This window comes from Pinus tabuliformis, chromosome 2_1 (assembly GCF_031772625.1).
Source record: "Pinus tabuliformis cultivar Carrire ecotype Pingquan chromosome 2_1, CPIR1, whole genome shotgun sequence".
NCBI lineage: Eukaryota > Viridiplantae > Streptophyta > Pinopsida > Pinales > Pinaceae > Pinus > Pinus tabuliformis.
In genome coordinates, this window is record NC_142299.1 from 58,608,286 (window position 1) to 58,622,925 (window position 14,640).

Sequence of the window (14,640 nt, forward strand, 5' to 3'; positions counted from 1 at the left end):
ATTGAAGTGTCTTCAACCTCTTGATTTGCTTCTCCTCTTATGTCACCATAACATCATCCATGAATTCCACAAATTGGAATTCCTGATGAAACACTTGCTTATTTTCTAAAATAGTGACCCCTTTGATGAGGATTCCATCAAAGAATCTTGAGGATCTTGCTTATCCCAATGTGGCAAATGTTTCCTTTTTGACTTGATGTATGATGAGCCTTGTCCTGGATGACTTCTTCCTTTCCTGCAATATCCAATGAGGTTCCTAAGAGCTATATCCTTCATGTTTGACTGCCATGGATCTTGTTCCTTCATGATTCCCATGGCGATGTCATGAGCTCTTGTTTCTAATGATTCCATGATGCCACGATGCATCTTATTATCTTGGTCATATCTATAACACAAGATTTAGGAGCTTATGATAGGACCCTTTTGTGAGGGATACCATCTTACTCATAGTAGAGATTTGTTACTCCCTCTTTCCTTGGCCCTTTTTCTTTAGCTTCCTCCATCTTTCCAGTGATATGAGCTTCTTTCTATAATCTTTCCATAGCATTGAATCTTAGCTATACTTATTCTATCTTGCTTGAGGACCAAACTTCCCTTTCCTTCTTGCACATGTTTGAGTCCTTTTAACCTTCAATACTTTTGCCATCAACTTGTCTTTCTCTATTTAGCATAGAGACCATAAGCTGTCGAATGAGGTAACTTTCTTATCCCATGGATATTTGTTACCTTGATTATCTGTTAGTGCATTATAGATCAATGATGGTTGTCTTCCTTCCTAGATCTTGTAGATGAGACCTTATGAAGATGTCCTACATCTTTTGATACCTTTACTTTCATGTAGATCAGATTTCATGTGACCTTCTTCATGGCACCTTTAGAGAATGATTTTATCATATACATCTCTTTGATGTCTCTTGCTATATGAGGGGATCTTTCATAAGTATCCCTTTCCATGAATTCAGAGGAGATCTTTTGATATGTTCAATGAATTCAACTACTTAGAGGACTATGTCTATCCTCCTTCTTCATGCAAGGAATTTCAATGACTCATCCAATTTATAGACCTCCTTGCAAATCACAAAGTCAAATTGATTTAAGGAATGAAAGATACTTACTCGACATGTGAAGATGAAATCTTCACCTTGATTTCTTTGATGATGGTTGAAGAAGATATATTAGAGCTTCTTCTTGGTTGATCTTTCAAATGAGAGAGCCTTTCCTCAATAGAAAAGGTTTCTCCTTTTGATGAGGACGATTTGTTGCTTCCTCGGATGATCTTCTAGGGCATGAAGATGATCCTTTGAAGATGTCCATGCCTTATTGCCTTCAATATGCTTTGCCTTCTTTTGTAGTGTAGATCAGGACTGCTTCTAGGGTTTCAGTTTGTTTTTTCAAGATGATGTGATCTTTGATTTTGAAGTCCTTTGAGAATCATTGCTTTGTAGACATCTAGATGAGAGTCTTGGTGGCCTTTTGATGATGACTGTGGAGACAAAAGTTCTTGCTGTTTTAGACTGTTTCTTGAGACTTGATCCTTGAATGTCTCTTTGCTGTCCTTCCTTTGACTTCAACACCTTAGCTCTAATTCCATGTTGAAGAATCTAGGGCAATGTAGTTTAATGAGATTCTTCTAGACATGATAACTATTTGTGAGGTGTTTTTAATTTTTCTTCTTAGCACAATCTTCACTTGTTATTATTAGAGCGTGTCTTCTTAGTTCATCAAATAGCTATCAAAATAAAGAGACAAAAACACAAGATGTTGGCTTTCTGCCAGGGCCAAAACCTCTCCCTCTTGGAGAGGAAAACCCGCACAAAATTCTTCTTATAGAGATTCCAATTGACGAATGCCAAGACCATGACCCTTGATCTATTATGCCACTCCAAGACCGAGACATCAATCCTCTTCTTTGTCACTACTGAGATCATCATTATTGCTGCACCATTGAGGGCATCACTACTGCACCACTGAGATCTTAATTCCTGCTGCACCATGACTGCTCCTTCATTGAGATCTCCATAAACATGAACGAGAGCTGCACTGAGGTCACTGTTGCATCATTGCTACACCACCGAGACCATGATTGCATCTATGATGGGATCATGACTGTGTCTAGAATGTATGCCGAGACTGTATGATCATAGGGATCCTCTTCATCGTAAATATACCAAGACTGTGAGACAGTGATCACCAAGACATTGACTACGTCTAATATATTTATCGAGATCATTCTTTCAACATGTATGCCGAGACTATCACTGTGTCTTCTTTTGCATTGTGATCTTCACCGAGACTATGACTATGTTCTCCTTGCATCGCGATCTGCCACAACTATGTTGACACTGTATCACTGTGACCCTTTAACTAGGTCGAGACTTCAGAGATGTATGCGAAGATATCACTGTAATTATCACCAAGATTTCAGAGGTATGCCGAGATTCTGTCCTCATCCGAAGTTGCAGAGACTTGTCCAAAGTTCTATCTCTTTGTGGTGACTCTAGCGCATATATATAGTTGTTTGTCCATATACTCAAGTTGACATGAACCAGTGAACTGATGTGTCACTTTATATGAGCTGACATGATTGCGTTTTATCTTATTTGGAGGTCATCTTCTTCAAGAGAGATTGCGCTTGTCTTTGGAGGGCTGATCTAGACATTTCTATAGCCTTGTATACGTTACACATAGGCTCAAGAAGAGTTTTTTCATATGACATTGACTCTTCGACTCAATAATAAATCCTAAGGCTCTCAATGGGAGCCACTAACAAATAAACCTCTTGCTCATGAAACCCATGCAACAAGGTATACAAAAAGAATTAATTTTATTCCTTTTTATTTCATCATTTACAATGATCATGTCATTATGAAGACCGAACCTAGTTGCATTCTACAACAAAGGAAAAGGTTCCCTTGTTGCTAAAGAAGAATGACCTTTGGAAGATTATGGATAAGGAGATCCAATCGCCCACATATCTAATATAGTTTGTAGCCCACGAAAAGGACATTACAACTCAATGTGTCATCATGGATGCCGTGAATGATCACTTGATTCCTCACTTGGCAGAAAAGAAGACAACTAGGGAGATATTCAAAGCTCTAGTGGTCCTGTTCTAGAGTAACAACATGAAATTGGAGACGATCTTAAGGAATAAACTCAAACCCATTTAGATGTCAAAATATGATAATATTAACCAGTTACTTCATGAGGATCACCTAGACATTGGATCGACTTGCAACCATTGGGGAGAAGGTGGTGGACACAGAGCTCGTGAACGTGGCATTGAATGGTGTTCCCAAGCCATGGGAACCATTTGTCAAGACTCAAAGGTATTTGCACTTGGGAGCACCTTCCCAATTGGGAGAGGCTTTGGGATGATTACATCCAGGAAGAGACTGGGGAGGAGTCCAAGGTTGGCAAGCGAGGAGAGGAAGAGGAGAACCCGACCTTGGGTGTTACGTCCAAGAATGACAAAGGAAAGTTTTCCAAAGGTAACAATGAGGGGGCAACCTTCTAGCTAGGAAAGAAGAGGTACTTGAGTAAAATCAAGTGCTTCAGTTGCCACAAGAGTGGGCACTATACTTCACAATGCTTGGAGAGGAAGAAAGGGAAGTTAAATTGCAATAGGTAGCAGCATCAACAAAGCTTCAACTTGATGACTTTATAGCAAAGTTTGAGAAGGACTTCTCATTTGTCTCATGTCTATCTAGCAACACCAACGCTAGGAGTGCTTGGTACCTAGATAATGGTGCATCATGCTATATGATAGAAACACAGGGGTTATTTAGCACTCTGACTCAGATTGACTCAGATTTACATGTGGAGCTTGGTAATAATGGCAAGTATGCAATAAAGGGGGTTAGAACTATTTAGTTTTGAGTTTGACTAGAGTCAGGAGGGACATTGGAAGCTAGGGATGTGCTATTTATACCAGGACTGCAAAATAATTTTATCTTAGTATCAATTGTGTAGGACAAAAGATTTGAGGTCAGATTTAGGAATGAGCAGGTGTTCATTTGTTCAGAGATGTCTATCCTAGACATAGTAGTGGCCATCAAGGTTAGAGAGAGCAACTCAACATGTTGACAGGCAAACCTGTTCAGACATTGATGGATGCTCAAGAGCATGTGGAGGTTCCAAGGAGCATATTCAGGGAGAGTAGGCCTCCAGTATGTTGTGCCAAGACCAAAGGGACAACCAGTTTCAAGTGGCTCTTTAGGAAGTACCTCCCTCACTAAGAGGGAGTGTTGATGTTTGTAACTTAGGTAAGTACTTTCTCCACAGGCCTAAATGTCTAGGCATGCAAAGACACCTAATTGACCCTGAACTTTAGCAATTACTTCAGTGATTAAGGTAATTTCATTTTATAAGATAAAGTGAGTTAATCTAATGAAATGCAAAGGTGTTTGTATTAGTGAATTAGATGGATCTCAACCATCACTCAAGTGAGGTGAGATCTAATCTCAACCATCACTCAAGTGAGGTGAGATCTAATCTCAACCATCAATCACTTTGGAGATTAGGGTTGTGTTATAACTCAAGCTTATAAAAGAAAGGCTAGGCCAAGGGAGAAGACACACAAGACATCTTGAGCACAAGACATAGTGAGAGTGAGATCTCAGTGGTTGCGTAGAGAAGGACTTCCATTTAAGTATGCTGGCCCTGAGGAAGGGGCAAGGAGCAGCAAGGGAGATCTGGGTCAGCCAAGACAGATCAAAGGACAGATCTAGGGCTTGATCCGCTAGATCAGATCCAGGTTCGTTTTTGTGTATGTAATTTTCTCAGTGGGCCATTTTCCCTTTAAGGAAGTTCGAGTAGGTTCTGAAGTTATTTTTAATGAACTGTTGATTGTACGGAATTTGTATGTGCTAATGTGTAATTGAGATTGGTTGATTTAATTTGTTTCCGCTGAATATTTATTTTGAGGTCCCAGTTGTGCTTTTATGCAGTAGATTTGAGATAATCTTCTAGGTAATAAGTTAGCCAGGTTACTGGGTTCATAAACTAACATGGCCTGGAAGTAGATATGATCACATATAAAATTTGTGAACGTTACATATAAAATACAGCAAGTATATCAAATACAGATTTTTTACATGCTAGGTGTCTTTGATGTTGACATATAAACAACTTGAATGGCAATATGAATATGTGGAGCTCGAGGAGAAAAAACTATTGATGTTGAGAAAATGACAAATGTTTTGTTGAGATAGTTGAAGCACTATTGCTTGAATAACAAACATTGGTTGGGATGTTGAAGGTAACCTTGTTTCTAGTGTCTTAGTGGGCCCAGAAATCTGTTGACTTCAATAAATGCATAATGTTTAGAAAAAAAAACAGTAAAGCATCTCGAGCACTTTGCTTTGTTGACTGTATTTTGAATATCAGGCCACATATTGTAAATGCATTATCCATAGATGTTTTTGAGGATATAGATTGTTCAACTGTTTGGCAAACTTCTTGAATGCTGCTATGAATAAGGTGCATCTGGCAAGCTATTTCCTCTATTTTAAATAAAATAATTGCCCTTCATTGTCACTGAAGTTTCTCTCTACTTGGATATTGATAACTGGTGATGCCCATTTATAAATGCTTAATTTGAAGAGGATCCCAACAGACACTTGCTGAGTTGTAGATCATACAGGACATGGCAGTGACTGTTGAAACATTTAATATGATAAATCATAGAAGATGCAAACCTTGTGAATCTGTGATTATAGCAGTAGCTATTTTCTTGTATATAGGGATAGTCTGTAGTTCTATGACCATGAAGTTTTAAAATCTAATATTGTTCCCTTCCTGACATTATTAGAGTTGGTTTCCCTTGATTATGTTTTTTAAGCTTATTGTAGGGCTACATTTTGTATTTTTCTTGTAGTTTGATGGCTATTATCACGGGGGAGTTCAATTTAATTTTGTTGTTTGATATTTGTGGTATTTAAATTTATCTATTGCCAGACTGAAATTTGTCATGCATGTGTTGGAAAAATAAATATATTTTGGAGTTTTCTTGATGTGGTGTAATACATCTCTTGGCTTGTATTGTAGAGAGTTGTTTTCTGGCTTGATAAATTTATGTGAAATCATTCTGGACTTGTGCTGTGTTCATTTGCTGTTATTCTTACAAATTGTCAGCATGGCTTTCTGCTATTCCTTGTTTTTCATGACGTTTGTTCTCATGTAGCATAAAGAAAATATGAACATTTTAGTTATGGGAATTTCACATGTAGGTGATTTTGTGTTTCTTGTTAAGCTCAATAACATGAGATGTAAGCTTGGATTTCTGATGACTTTATTGATTTCATGAACTTCGTGGCTTGTGAAGGTTGACTACCGGGAAAAACATTATGCACAAGGAAAAATTCCAAACACTTTCATGCGAAGAGAAGGTGCTCCCAAGGAGCGTGAGCTTTTGTGTGGCCGTGTTATTGACAGATCCATTCGTCCATTATTCCCCAAAGGATTTTATGATGATGTTCAGGTTTTTCATAGCTTTAATTTGCTATTGTCAGTTAGAGAATCATTTTTTTTTCTCTTGGAAATGGCTTGTATGCACTAGGTTTTGGTTCATTTGTTAACATTTAAGCTGGCAGTGTTTAGTTTGACTCTTTCTACCTTAGATAAAAAGAAATGAATACATATCATAAATATATAAATGCCCCTGGATAAAAAGAAATGAAAATAATGCCCGTGATTTAAAAAAACAATATATTATACAATTGTTGTATTCACTGATTGTGTGCCTTGAATAAACCAGATAGTCAGCTCAAATGGTTGTTTTTACAAGACTGACAATCTGGGAAAGCTACATTGTTTACAGAGATTACAAAATTAATTCTGGTGGTGCACAAAATTGCTGTCAACCACTTCAGAATTTTTTGGCTACAATGTTGAACATGCATATCAAACTTTGTTTATGTGTTCATTGGTCAGCATCCATGTTCAAAGCCTGTGTCTCAGAGAGATTTGTCATTGCTTAATCAAGATGACTTTTTATTTATTCTTCGTATCTGCCAGTACTCCCTCAAATCTCCAATACTGGTGCAGACTCTTAACATTATATTAAACCCATCACTCACTTCAATCAGTTTCCTCATCTCCCTATCTAAGTCTGCCTCAGAATTCTTTGATTCTTCTTCACAGGATCCATTCATTTTATTGAGCTCTAGTGAGAACCAAGCGTTCTTCTTAGCCACTTTCATAATTGTCCAAGTACTCTTTTTGGGAAGAACAAAATTTGTATATAAAATATTGCCTCTGACAAATAAGTTGAGTTCTAAGATACAAGTTCCAACAAGACAAAAGGCAAATAAGTTGAAGAAAAACTGTAGAAATCTCTTTTTGATATTTTCATCTGCTTCTTTATATCCCCTCCCCCTAAATCAATCAGTACCAAGAATTAGAAATTGTTATCATGAGTCTATAACACCACCCTTTGGCCAGTTTAGTTGCTTCCTTTGCCTCCTTGTACATTTTAACCCCGTACAGAAATTACCCGCATACGAATTCTAAAAACAGAAAATAAATAATGGCGAGAGCATAAAACATAAAACATATATACACAAAGATTTTCCCCTGGATCCCAAAACCAGGACTACCAGATTGATTTTTCATTATGTTCCTTTCAATGTTAAAATACATATATATACATGCCGAAGCATCCATAAACCCCAATCCATTAACCTTAGATTAGAACATAACCGTAGTTCCCTTGACCAAATCTACAAAATACCATGGATAGTAAACTATCATGCCCAAAACCATGTGCGAAATCCATGCACAAAACCATAGGTAGGTCCGCCCACCTAATATAGGGTCCAATTTTTTTTCCCAGGGCGCTGCCCCAAACCCCGTGCAGGGGCCCCCGTAGCCCCCCTGCATACCCCTCGACAAAGGGGGTAGCCACCCCCCTGTGACCCCTCGGCAGTGCCAGGCGCAACGTACAGGAAGGGCTTTTGCTCCCTGTGCGTGGGCTAGTCGTGGAAAGAATATAACACAATCCAACTTTCTCCCGCTTGTTGTTTTCTTTCCACAGGGGGCCACAAAGAGACCTTAGTCATTGATCCAACCCTACAATGCCCATTGTTTCTCTACACCAAGAGAACTTCTCAGTGCTCACAGACTTTGTTAATGCATTTGCAGTATTTTTCAAAGTGTCCACCTTTACCAGCAACACCTTTTTGTCCTCAACCATATCCCTCACAAAGTGATACTGAACATCAATGTGCTTTGCCTTTGAATGATAAGCAAGGTTCTTTGCCAAGAAAATTGCACTTTGGCTATCACAATCTATCCTTATAGCTTGTTGTACTAACCCCATACTTGAACACAATCTCTGCAACCAAACTGCTTCCTTGCTTGCATGAGTGGCTGCCATGTATTCTGCTTCTGTAGTTGAAAGTGCCACTACAGACTGTCTCTTACTCATCCAACTGATTGCACCTCCAAATAGGTTAAACACATACCCACTTGTAGATCTTCTCTGATCCAAATCTCCAGCCCAATCTACATCAACAAAGCCACGGATGTCCAAAACTCTGTCCAATCTTGGTCTTCCTTGGTAGCACAAACCATAATCACTAGTGCCACACAAATACCTGAAAACCCGCTTCACTGCTGTCCAATGCTCCTTCCCTGGTTTTGACATAAACCTGCTCAATACTCCCACTGTATATGCAATGTTTGGTTTAGTACAGACCATTGCATACATCTGCCTACCAACTGCACCTGCATATGGAACACGAGACATGTCCTCTCTCTTCTTGTGTCTTGGGACACTGTTCAACGTATAACTTTACGCCTACAGGAATAGGAACCTTCACCAGTTTACTATCCTGCATATTAAACTTCTGCAATATTGTCTCGACATACTTCCTCTGGTTTAACCAGAGCTTCCTCTTTTCTTGATCTCGTTTAATTTCCATGCCCAAAATATAGTTTGCAACACCAAGATTTTTCATGTTGAATTTGGAGGACAATTGGGTTCAAATCCTGGATAATTTCTTTGTCATTTCCAACCAGCAACATATCATCCACATACAAGACCAGATAAATAACATGGTCACCAATTAATTTAAAATACACACAGTTATCTGCTTTGCTTCTGGTGAAGTGAAGTCCCTGTATAAATGTATCAAATTTTTGAGAACACATCCTTGGTGACTGTTTTAATCCATACAGAGGCTTTTTAAACTTGCATACTAGTTCTTTCTTACTCTTCACTGTAAGGCCTTTAGGTTGCTTCATGTAGATCTCTTCTTCCACATCCCCGTGAAGAAATGTTGTCTTCACATCCATCTGTTCTACCTCAAAATCAAAAGCAGCAACAACAGATAAAAGTGTTTTAATAGAAGCTACCTTGACTACAGGAGAAAAAATATCACCAAGATCAATTCCAGGCACTTGGGAACAATCTTTTGCTACCAACCGAGCTTTGTATTTCTCCACGTTTCCTTCTACATTAATCTTCTTCTTAAACACCCATTTGCCACCAATGGGTTTCCTTACAGGCGACAACTCCAGTAGATCCCAAGCCTCATTTTTGTGCAAAGATGCCATTTCATCAACCATGGCCTCTTTCAGAGTTTACCATCTTCCGAATCCACTGCTTCTCTCACAGTTCTTGGATCATCATTAGTAATAGATAAAGAAAAATTTGAATGAAAAGCAGATGAACTATACCTTTCTGGCTGCCTTCTTTCTCGAACTGATCTTCTCATAGTCAGAGTTTGTGACTCTTTATCTTCTAATTCCTTTTCTACTGTAGAGTCTAATTCTTCCTCCTTTAGTTCAAACTCTATCTTCTCAGGTTCCTTTGGTAGGACTTCATGTTTAATAACATTTTTCACCTCTTTAAGCACTACATCTCGGCTGTACACAACCTTTCTTGTTTCTGGGTTCCAAAGCTTGTAACCTTTTAAAACATCCTTAGACCCAATAAATATGCACTTTTCAGATTTACTATCCAACTTTGTTCTTTTCTCCTTTGGAACATGTACATATGCATCACATCCAAATACCCTCGGATGTGAAAGAAAAGGTTTTTTACTAGTCCATACCTCTTGTGGAGTCTTATCCTCCAATGCTGATGAAGGTGATTTGTTGACCAGGTAACATGCAGTCTCCACTGCCTCTGCCCAGAATTCCTGTCCTAACTATGCATCACTGAGCATGCTTCTTGCCCTTTTCATCAATGTCTTGTTCATTCTTTCTGCAACTCCATTTTACTGAGGTGTATGGAGTAGTCTTATGCATGATATACCACACTTCTTACAAAACTCTTCAAATTCCTTCTTGCAAAATTCTCCACCCTTATTTGTCATCAACACCTTTATTTTCTTCTCTGTCTGGTTTTCCACCAGAGCCTTAAATTCTTTGAACCTGTCAAAGACTTCAAATTTCTTTTTGAGGAAATATATCCATGTATTCTTTGAGAAGTCATCTATAAATGATACATAATACACGAACTTACCTAGTGTGGAACCGCCACAGGTCCAAACACATCGCTGTGCACATGCTCTAATATCCATTTTGCCCTCTTAGCACTAGAGGGGAAACTCAGCCAATTCTGCTTCCCATATACATAATTTTCACAAAAATCAAAATCCAAAGAGCAATTAGACATACCTTCTACCATACCATTACGATGTAGTATTCGAAGGCCCTTCTCTCCAAAATGTCCAAGCCTTTGATGCTATAGCATAGTCTTTTCTCTAGAGACCACTAGATTTTTTGCTCCACTTTTAGGACCACAAAATTGTTGCACCCATCAATAACAGTGCTACCTTGAAGCTTGTACAAAGTTCCAATCTGAACTCCCCGCATCAATCCCTGTGCTCCTCGAACCATCTTGTAGATATCTCTCTCAAACACTATTTTTACACTTGCATCATCCAACTTTTTAACAAAAATAAGATTTTTGGCCAATGTAGGAATATGGGGAACACCTAGAAGTGTTATAATCTTTCCACCTTGCAACTTCAACTTGACTTTTCCGCGACCGACGATTCTAGTCTTTTTGTCATCCCCTAAGAAGACATCACCACCATCTTATTTCTCATACTCACAGAAGCACTCCCTGTGGGGGGTGAAGTGAAAGATTTGCACCTGAGTCAATCAACCATGCCTCATGATCTACATGTGTACTTGAAGAAGAAGTCGAGTACACATCCCCACCTTCAGCTGAGGTGGTTTTCGCCTCTGCAGAAGGAGCATCATCAGATCCCTTTTCTTTCTCAGGAGCTTTAGATTTATAGTCCCTTTTGAAGTGCCATTCCTTTCCGCTTTTCCAGCACACCTTTACAGGTTTACCTAGAGATTTAGATCTCCCACTCGAGGACTTATTTTTGTTTCTGTTCCGGGACTGTCCTCGTACAGACAAGGCATCACCATTTTGGTCCTCCATATTTTTCCGTCTCATCTCCTTCGACAGCAAGGATGAGACTATTTCATCAAACTAAAAGGCAGTGGCATTGCTACCTATTGCAACAACCAAACTATCCCACGAATCTAGTAGAAAACACAACAAATTGATGCACTTATCTTCGTCTAAAATTTAAATATCAATAGATAATAACTGGCTTACCACAGTATTAAATGCGTTCAAATGCTCTGTCACCGAGCTCCATTTTTCATCCTCAGATTATACAGTTTTTTTCATAGGAAAATTTATTTACTAGAGACTTCGATTGGTACAAAGTCGCTAACTTGTCCCACAAAGTCTTCGCCGTAGCTTCCTTTGATATATTCAACAATACTGAATCTGAGACACACGATCGTATTGTGCTCTTTGCCTTCCGATCCAACTTCTTCCAGTGTTCGTCGACATTGCCGACGGCGGATATCTGGATATACCACGCTCCACTAATCTTTATACACCAACAGATCCTCCATCTTGAGTTTCCACATATCAAAACCCTGACCATTAAATTTCTCGATCTCTATCTTTCCACTGCTCGCCATCTTCTTTCACCACAAGAATAGATCCCACAGATCTCGCACTGAATAGGGTCTACCATAGGCCCCAGCAAAACCCCTCAGTAGCAAAGGCGTCCCCTTGAAGCCAAAACAACTTCGATACCAAATGTGGGTTTTAACCCCGTACAAAAATTACCCGCATACGAATTCTAGAAACAGAAAATAAGTAATTGCGAAAGCATAAAAAACTATGTTGCATTGGCTTTGGGGACGGGGGGACGAGTTTGTGGGACAGCTAGAGCGCACCCCAAATTTTCAGGGGATGGTAGGTTGGGGACGACAATTTTATATATTTAAAATTTAAAAAACTAATACATATTTAAAAAAAAACATAATATGCATATGCCATAAACATGAATGGTAACTTGATAGTAGAACACATTGAAATAAACACTAACTAGTTAAGAAATCTATTCATCTTAGTAATTATAAAACCAAAAAGATAACACTTAAAACTTGGAAAATCTTGAATTGTCTAATAACTTAGTAGATTATGATTATATATTCGAAGGAAAAGCATAGATAATAGTTCCAAATTCAAAATAATACATATTGTGAGTGCCAAATGGAAAATGCATCATAATAAGTTAATAACACAAAATGCCAATGAAGTCCTTGACTCAATGGCCATACTATCATGAAGGCTAAAGCTACTCATAAATTTAGATCCTCTGCATTAATGCTGTCCAAAAATGCTTGAGCCTCACTTCCTTCTCTGTCATCATCATCAATGCCCTGCAACTGCAAGTCAATGCCATCTAATGGTACATTTACCAATCCTCCTTGGAGAGATGGATCATCCACCTCATCATCAATCTGGGAAGGATCCTCAGGATCCACATCCCATTGTGCTGCTGGTCCCTGTAAATACTTTGGTGTTTTCCTTGTAAGAAGATGAAGATTGCTATGCACATAAACTAGTTTTTCTGCTTGTTGTCGCGCAAACTGGCACGACAACGCTCAGACCGGGGCTGTCACTCTGATCCCCGGTCTCTCCGTTTAAGCCTGTCTCCCGCGGCTAAGGGGGGTAGACCCTGTGAGGTGATGGAGGCCAACTGCCAAACAGTTGGGCTGGGAGACGAGACGCACTAAGATGATTTTATTAATTTGATAGATCAGTGCCTTAAGAGATAGGTGCTTGAATGACTACTGGCTAGATGATATGAGAACATGAAACACAGACAACAATCATCAGAGAAAAGAGAGCAATGCTTTAAATATTCAGTAAAACACAAAGTTCATCCAATAAAGATATCCAGCAAACCAAGAGAAATAAATTGCTTTGAAAAAAAAAGTGAAACCAGATATCTGCTTTGTATTCAGATCTCAGCACGAAAGATATATAATGACAAGCAACTGAAGGTGATAAAGGCAAATTCTCCACAAAGAAATTTTTTATGCTTTCCGAATTTTTTTTTTTTTTTTTTTTTTTTTATCTTTTTTCAATTTTTATTTTTCGATGCTATGGAAATTTAAAAAATCTAAAAATTAAAATTCTAAAACTAAATTTACTTCAAAAATAAACTGATTTTTTTATTTTTATTTTTTTATTTTTTATAAAACAACGAACCTATATAAAAGAAAAAGAACTTTAAACTAAACTAAAACAAAAATCTAATACAATGCTAAATCTAAACAATTAAACATTTTTAATTTTTTAATTTTATGAACCTACATAAAAATGAAACTATATAAAAAAAAATTAAAATCTAATAAATTAAAATACGTAACTAAAATGAAACCTAAACTAACCTATGCTGCGACTACACTAATGAAATCAATTAAAATTATATGCTACCCATTTTATGTTTTATTTCATTTAAAACACAAATTTTAAAATCCTAATGAAAAAAGATCTGAAGTTCTATAACCTAAACCTAAACACGCTTACCATCTACGCATAACCAAAGCACAAAAAAAACGACTTAGAAACTGATCATACGATGCTGCAGTAAACGATCCTCAGTATTTCGACGGCAGGGGGTAACGAGTAGGGGATGGCAGAATGACTGTGTGAAGAGGAGGCCACGGCTCAGCGTGCAGACTCAGATGAGAAAACCAAAACGATAAGAGGAAACACGCAGGGGCTATCGCAGTTAAATGTCACGGTTTTCTTTTTTGCAGGCCAGGACGCAGTGATTTAAAAAAAAAAATTGAATCGGTTTGAAGATTACCAGCTGCAGAAGATGCGTGGGTAAATAATTTTTTGTTGCAGGAGCTGGTAAAACTCGTGAATGCCACTGTTTGTTTCGATTGCTGAACGCAGCTAACGGCTTGAACACTTTCTAAGCCCCCCACGCAGGAAATACACACTGACAGCTTTGCTGGGGGAACTATGCCGGCAAAATAAATTTTAAATGCAGACGTTTGAAACAAAACGAAACTCAAAGAAAATATGCAGATGGCGTGAGTCCGAAAACAAGAACGCAACCTGGCCAGCGATAACAGAAGTCTGCAAACGATGGGAGGCCTACACGACGGCTAAGCTATGGCTGTTTTTTTCTTGCAGGTTTAAACGACATACATAACCCAATGCTTGCCTGGAAAACGAATTTGGAACGCACAGTCATCTGAATACAACAGGTAGAGGTGACAGCAGCAAAAAGGGGTCTGGTACTTACCTGAAGATCCCCTGCATTTCTTTTAGGTGCTTCCTGAAGCTCA

General features: G+C 38.4%; 1 protein-coding gene across 1 annotated transcript in view; it reads left to right on the forward strand.

The window, feature by feature from the left end:
* Positions 1 to 14,640, forward strand: part of LOC149198770 (polyribonucleotide nucleotidyltransferase) — a 445,102-nt gene that overhangs the window by 35,735 nt on the left and 394,727 nt on the right. Inside the window, 1 exon segment of the mRNA XM_089400351.1 lies at positions 6,326 to 6,481. Coding sequence (XP_089256477.1) covers positions 6,326 to 6,481 — 156 coding nt within the window.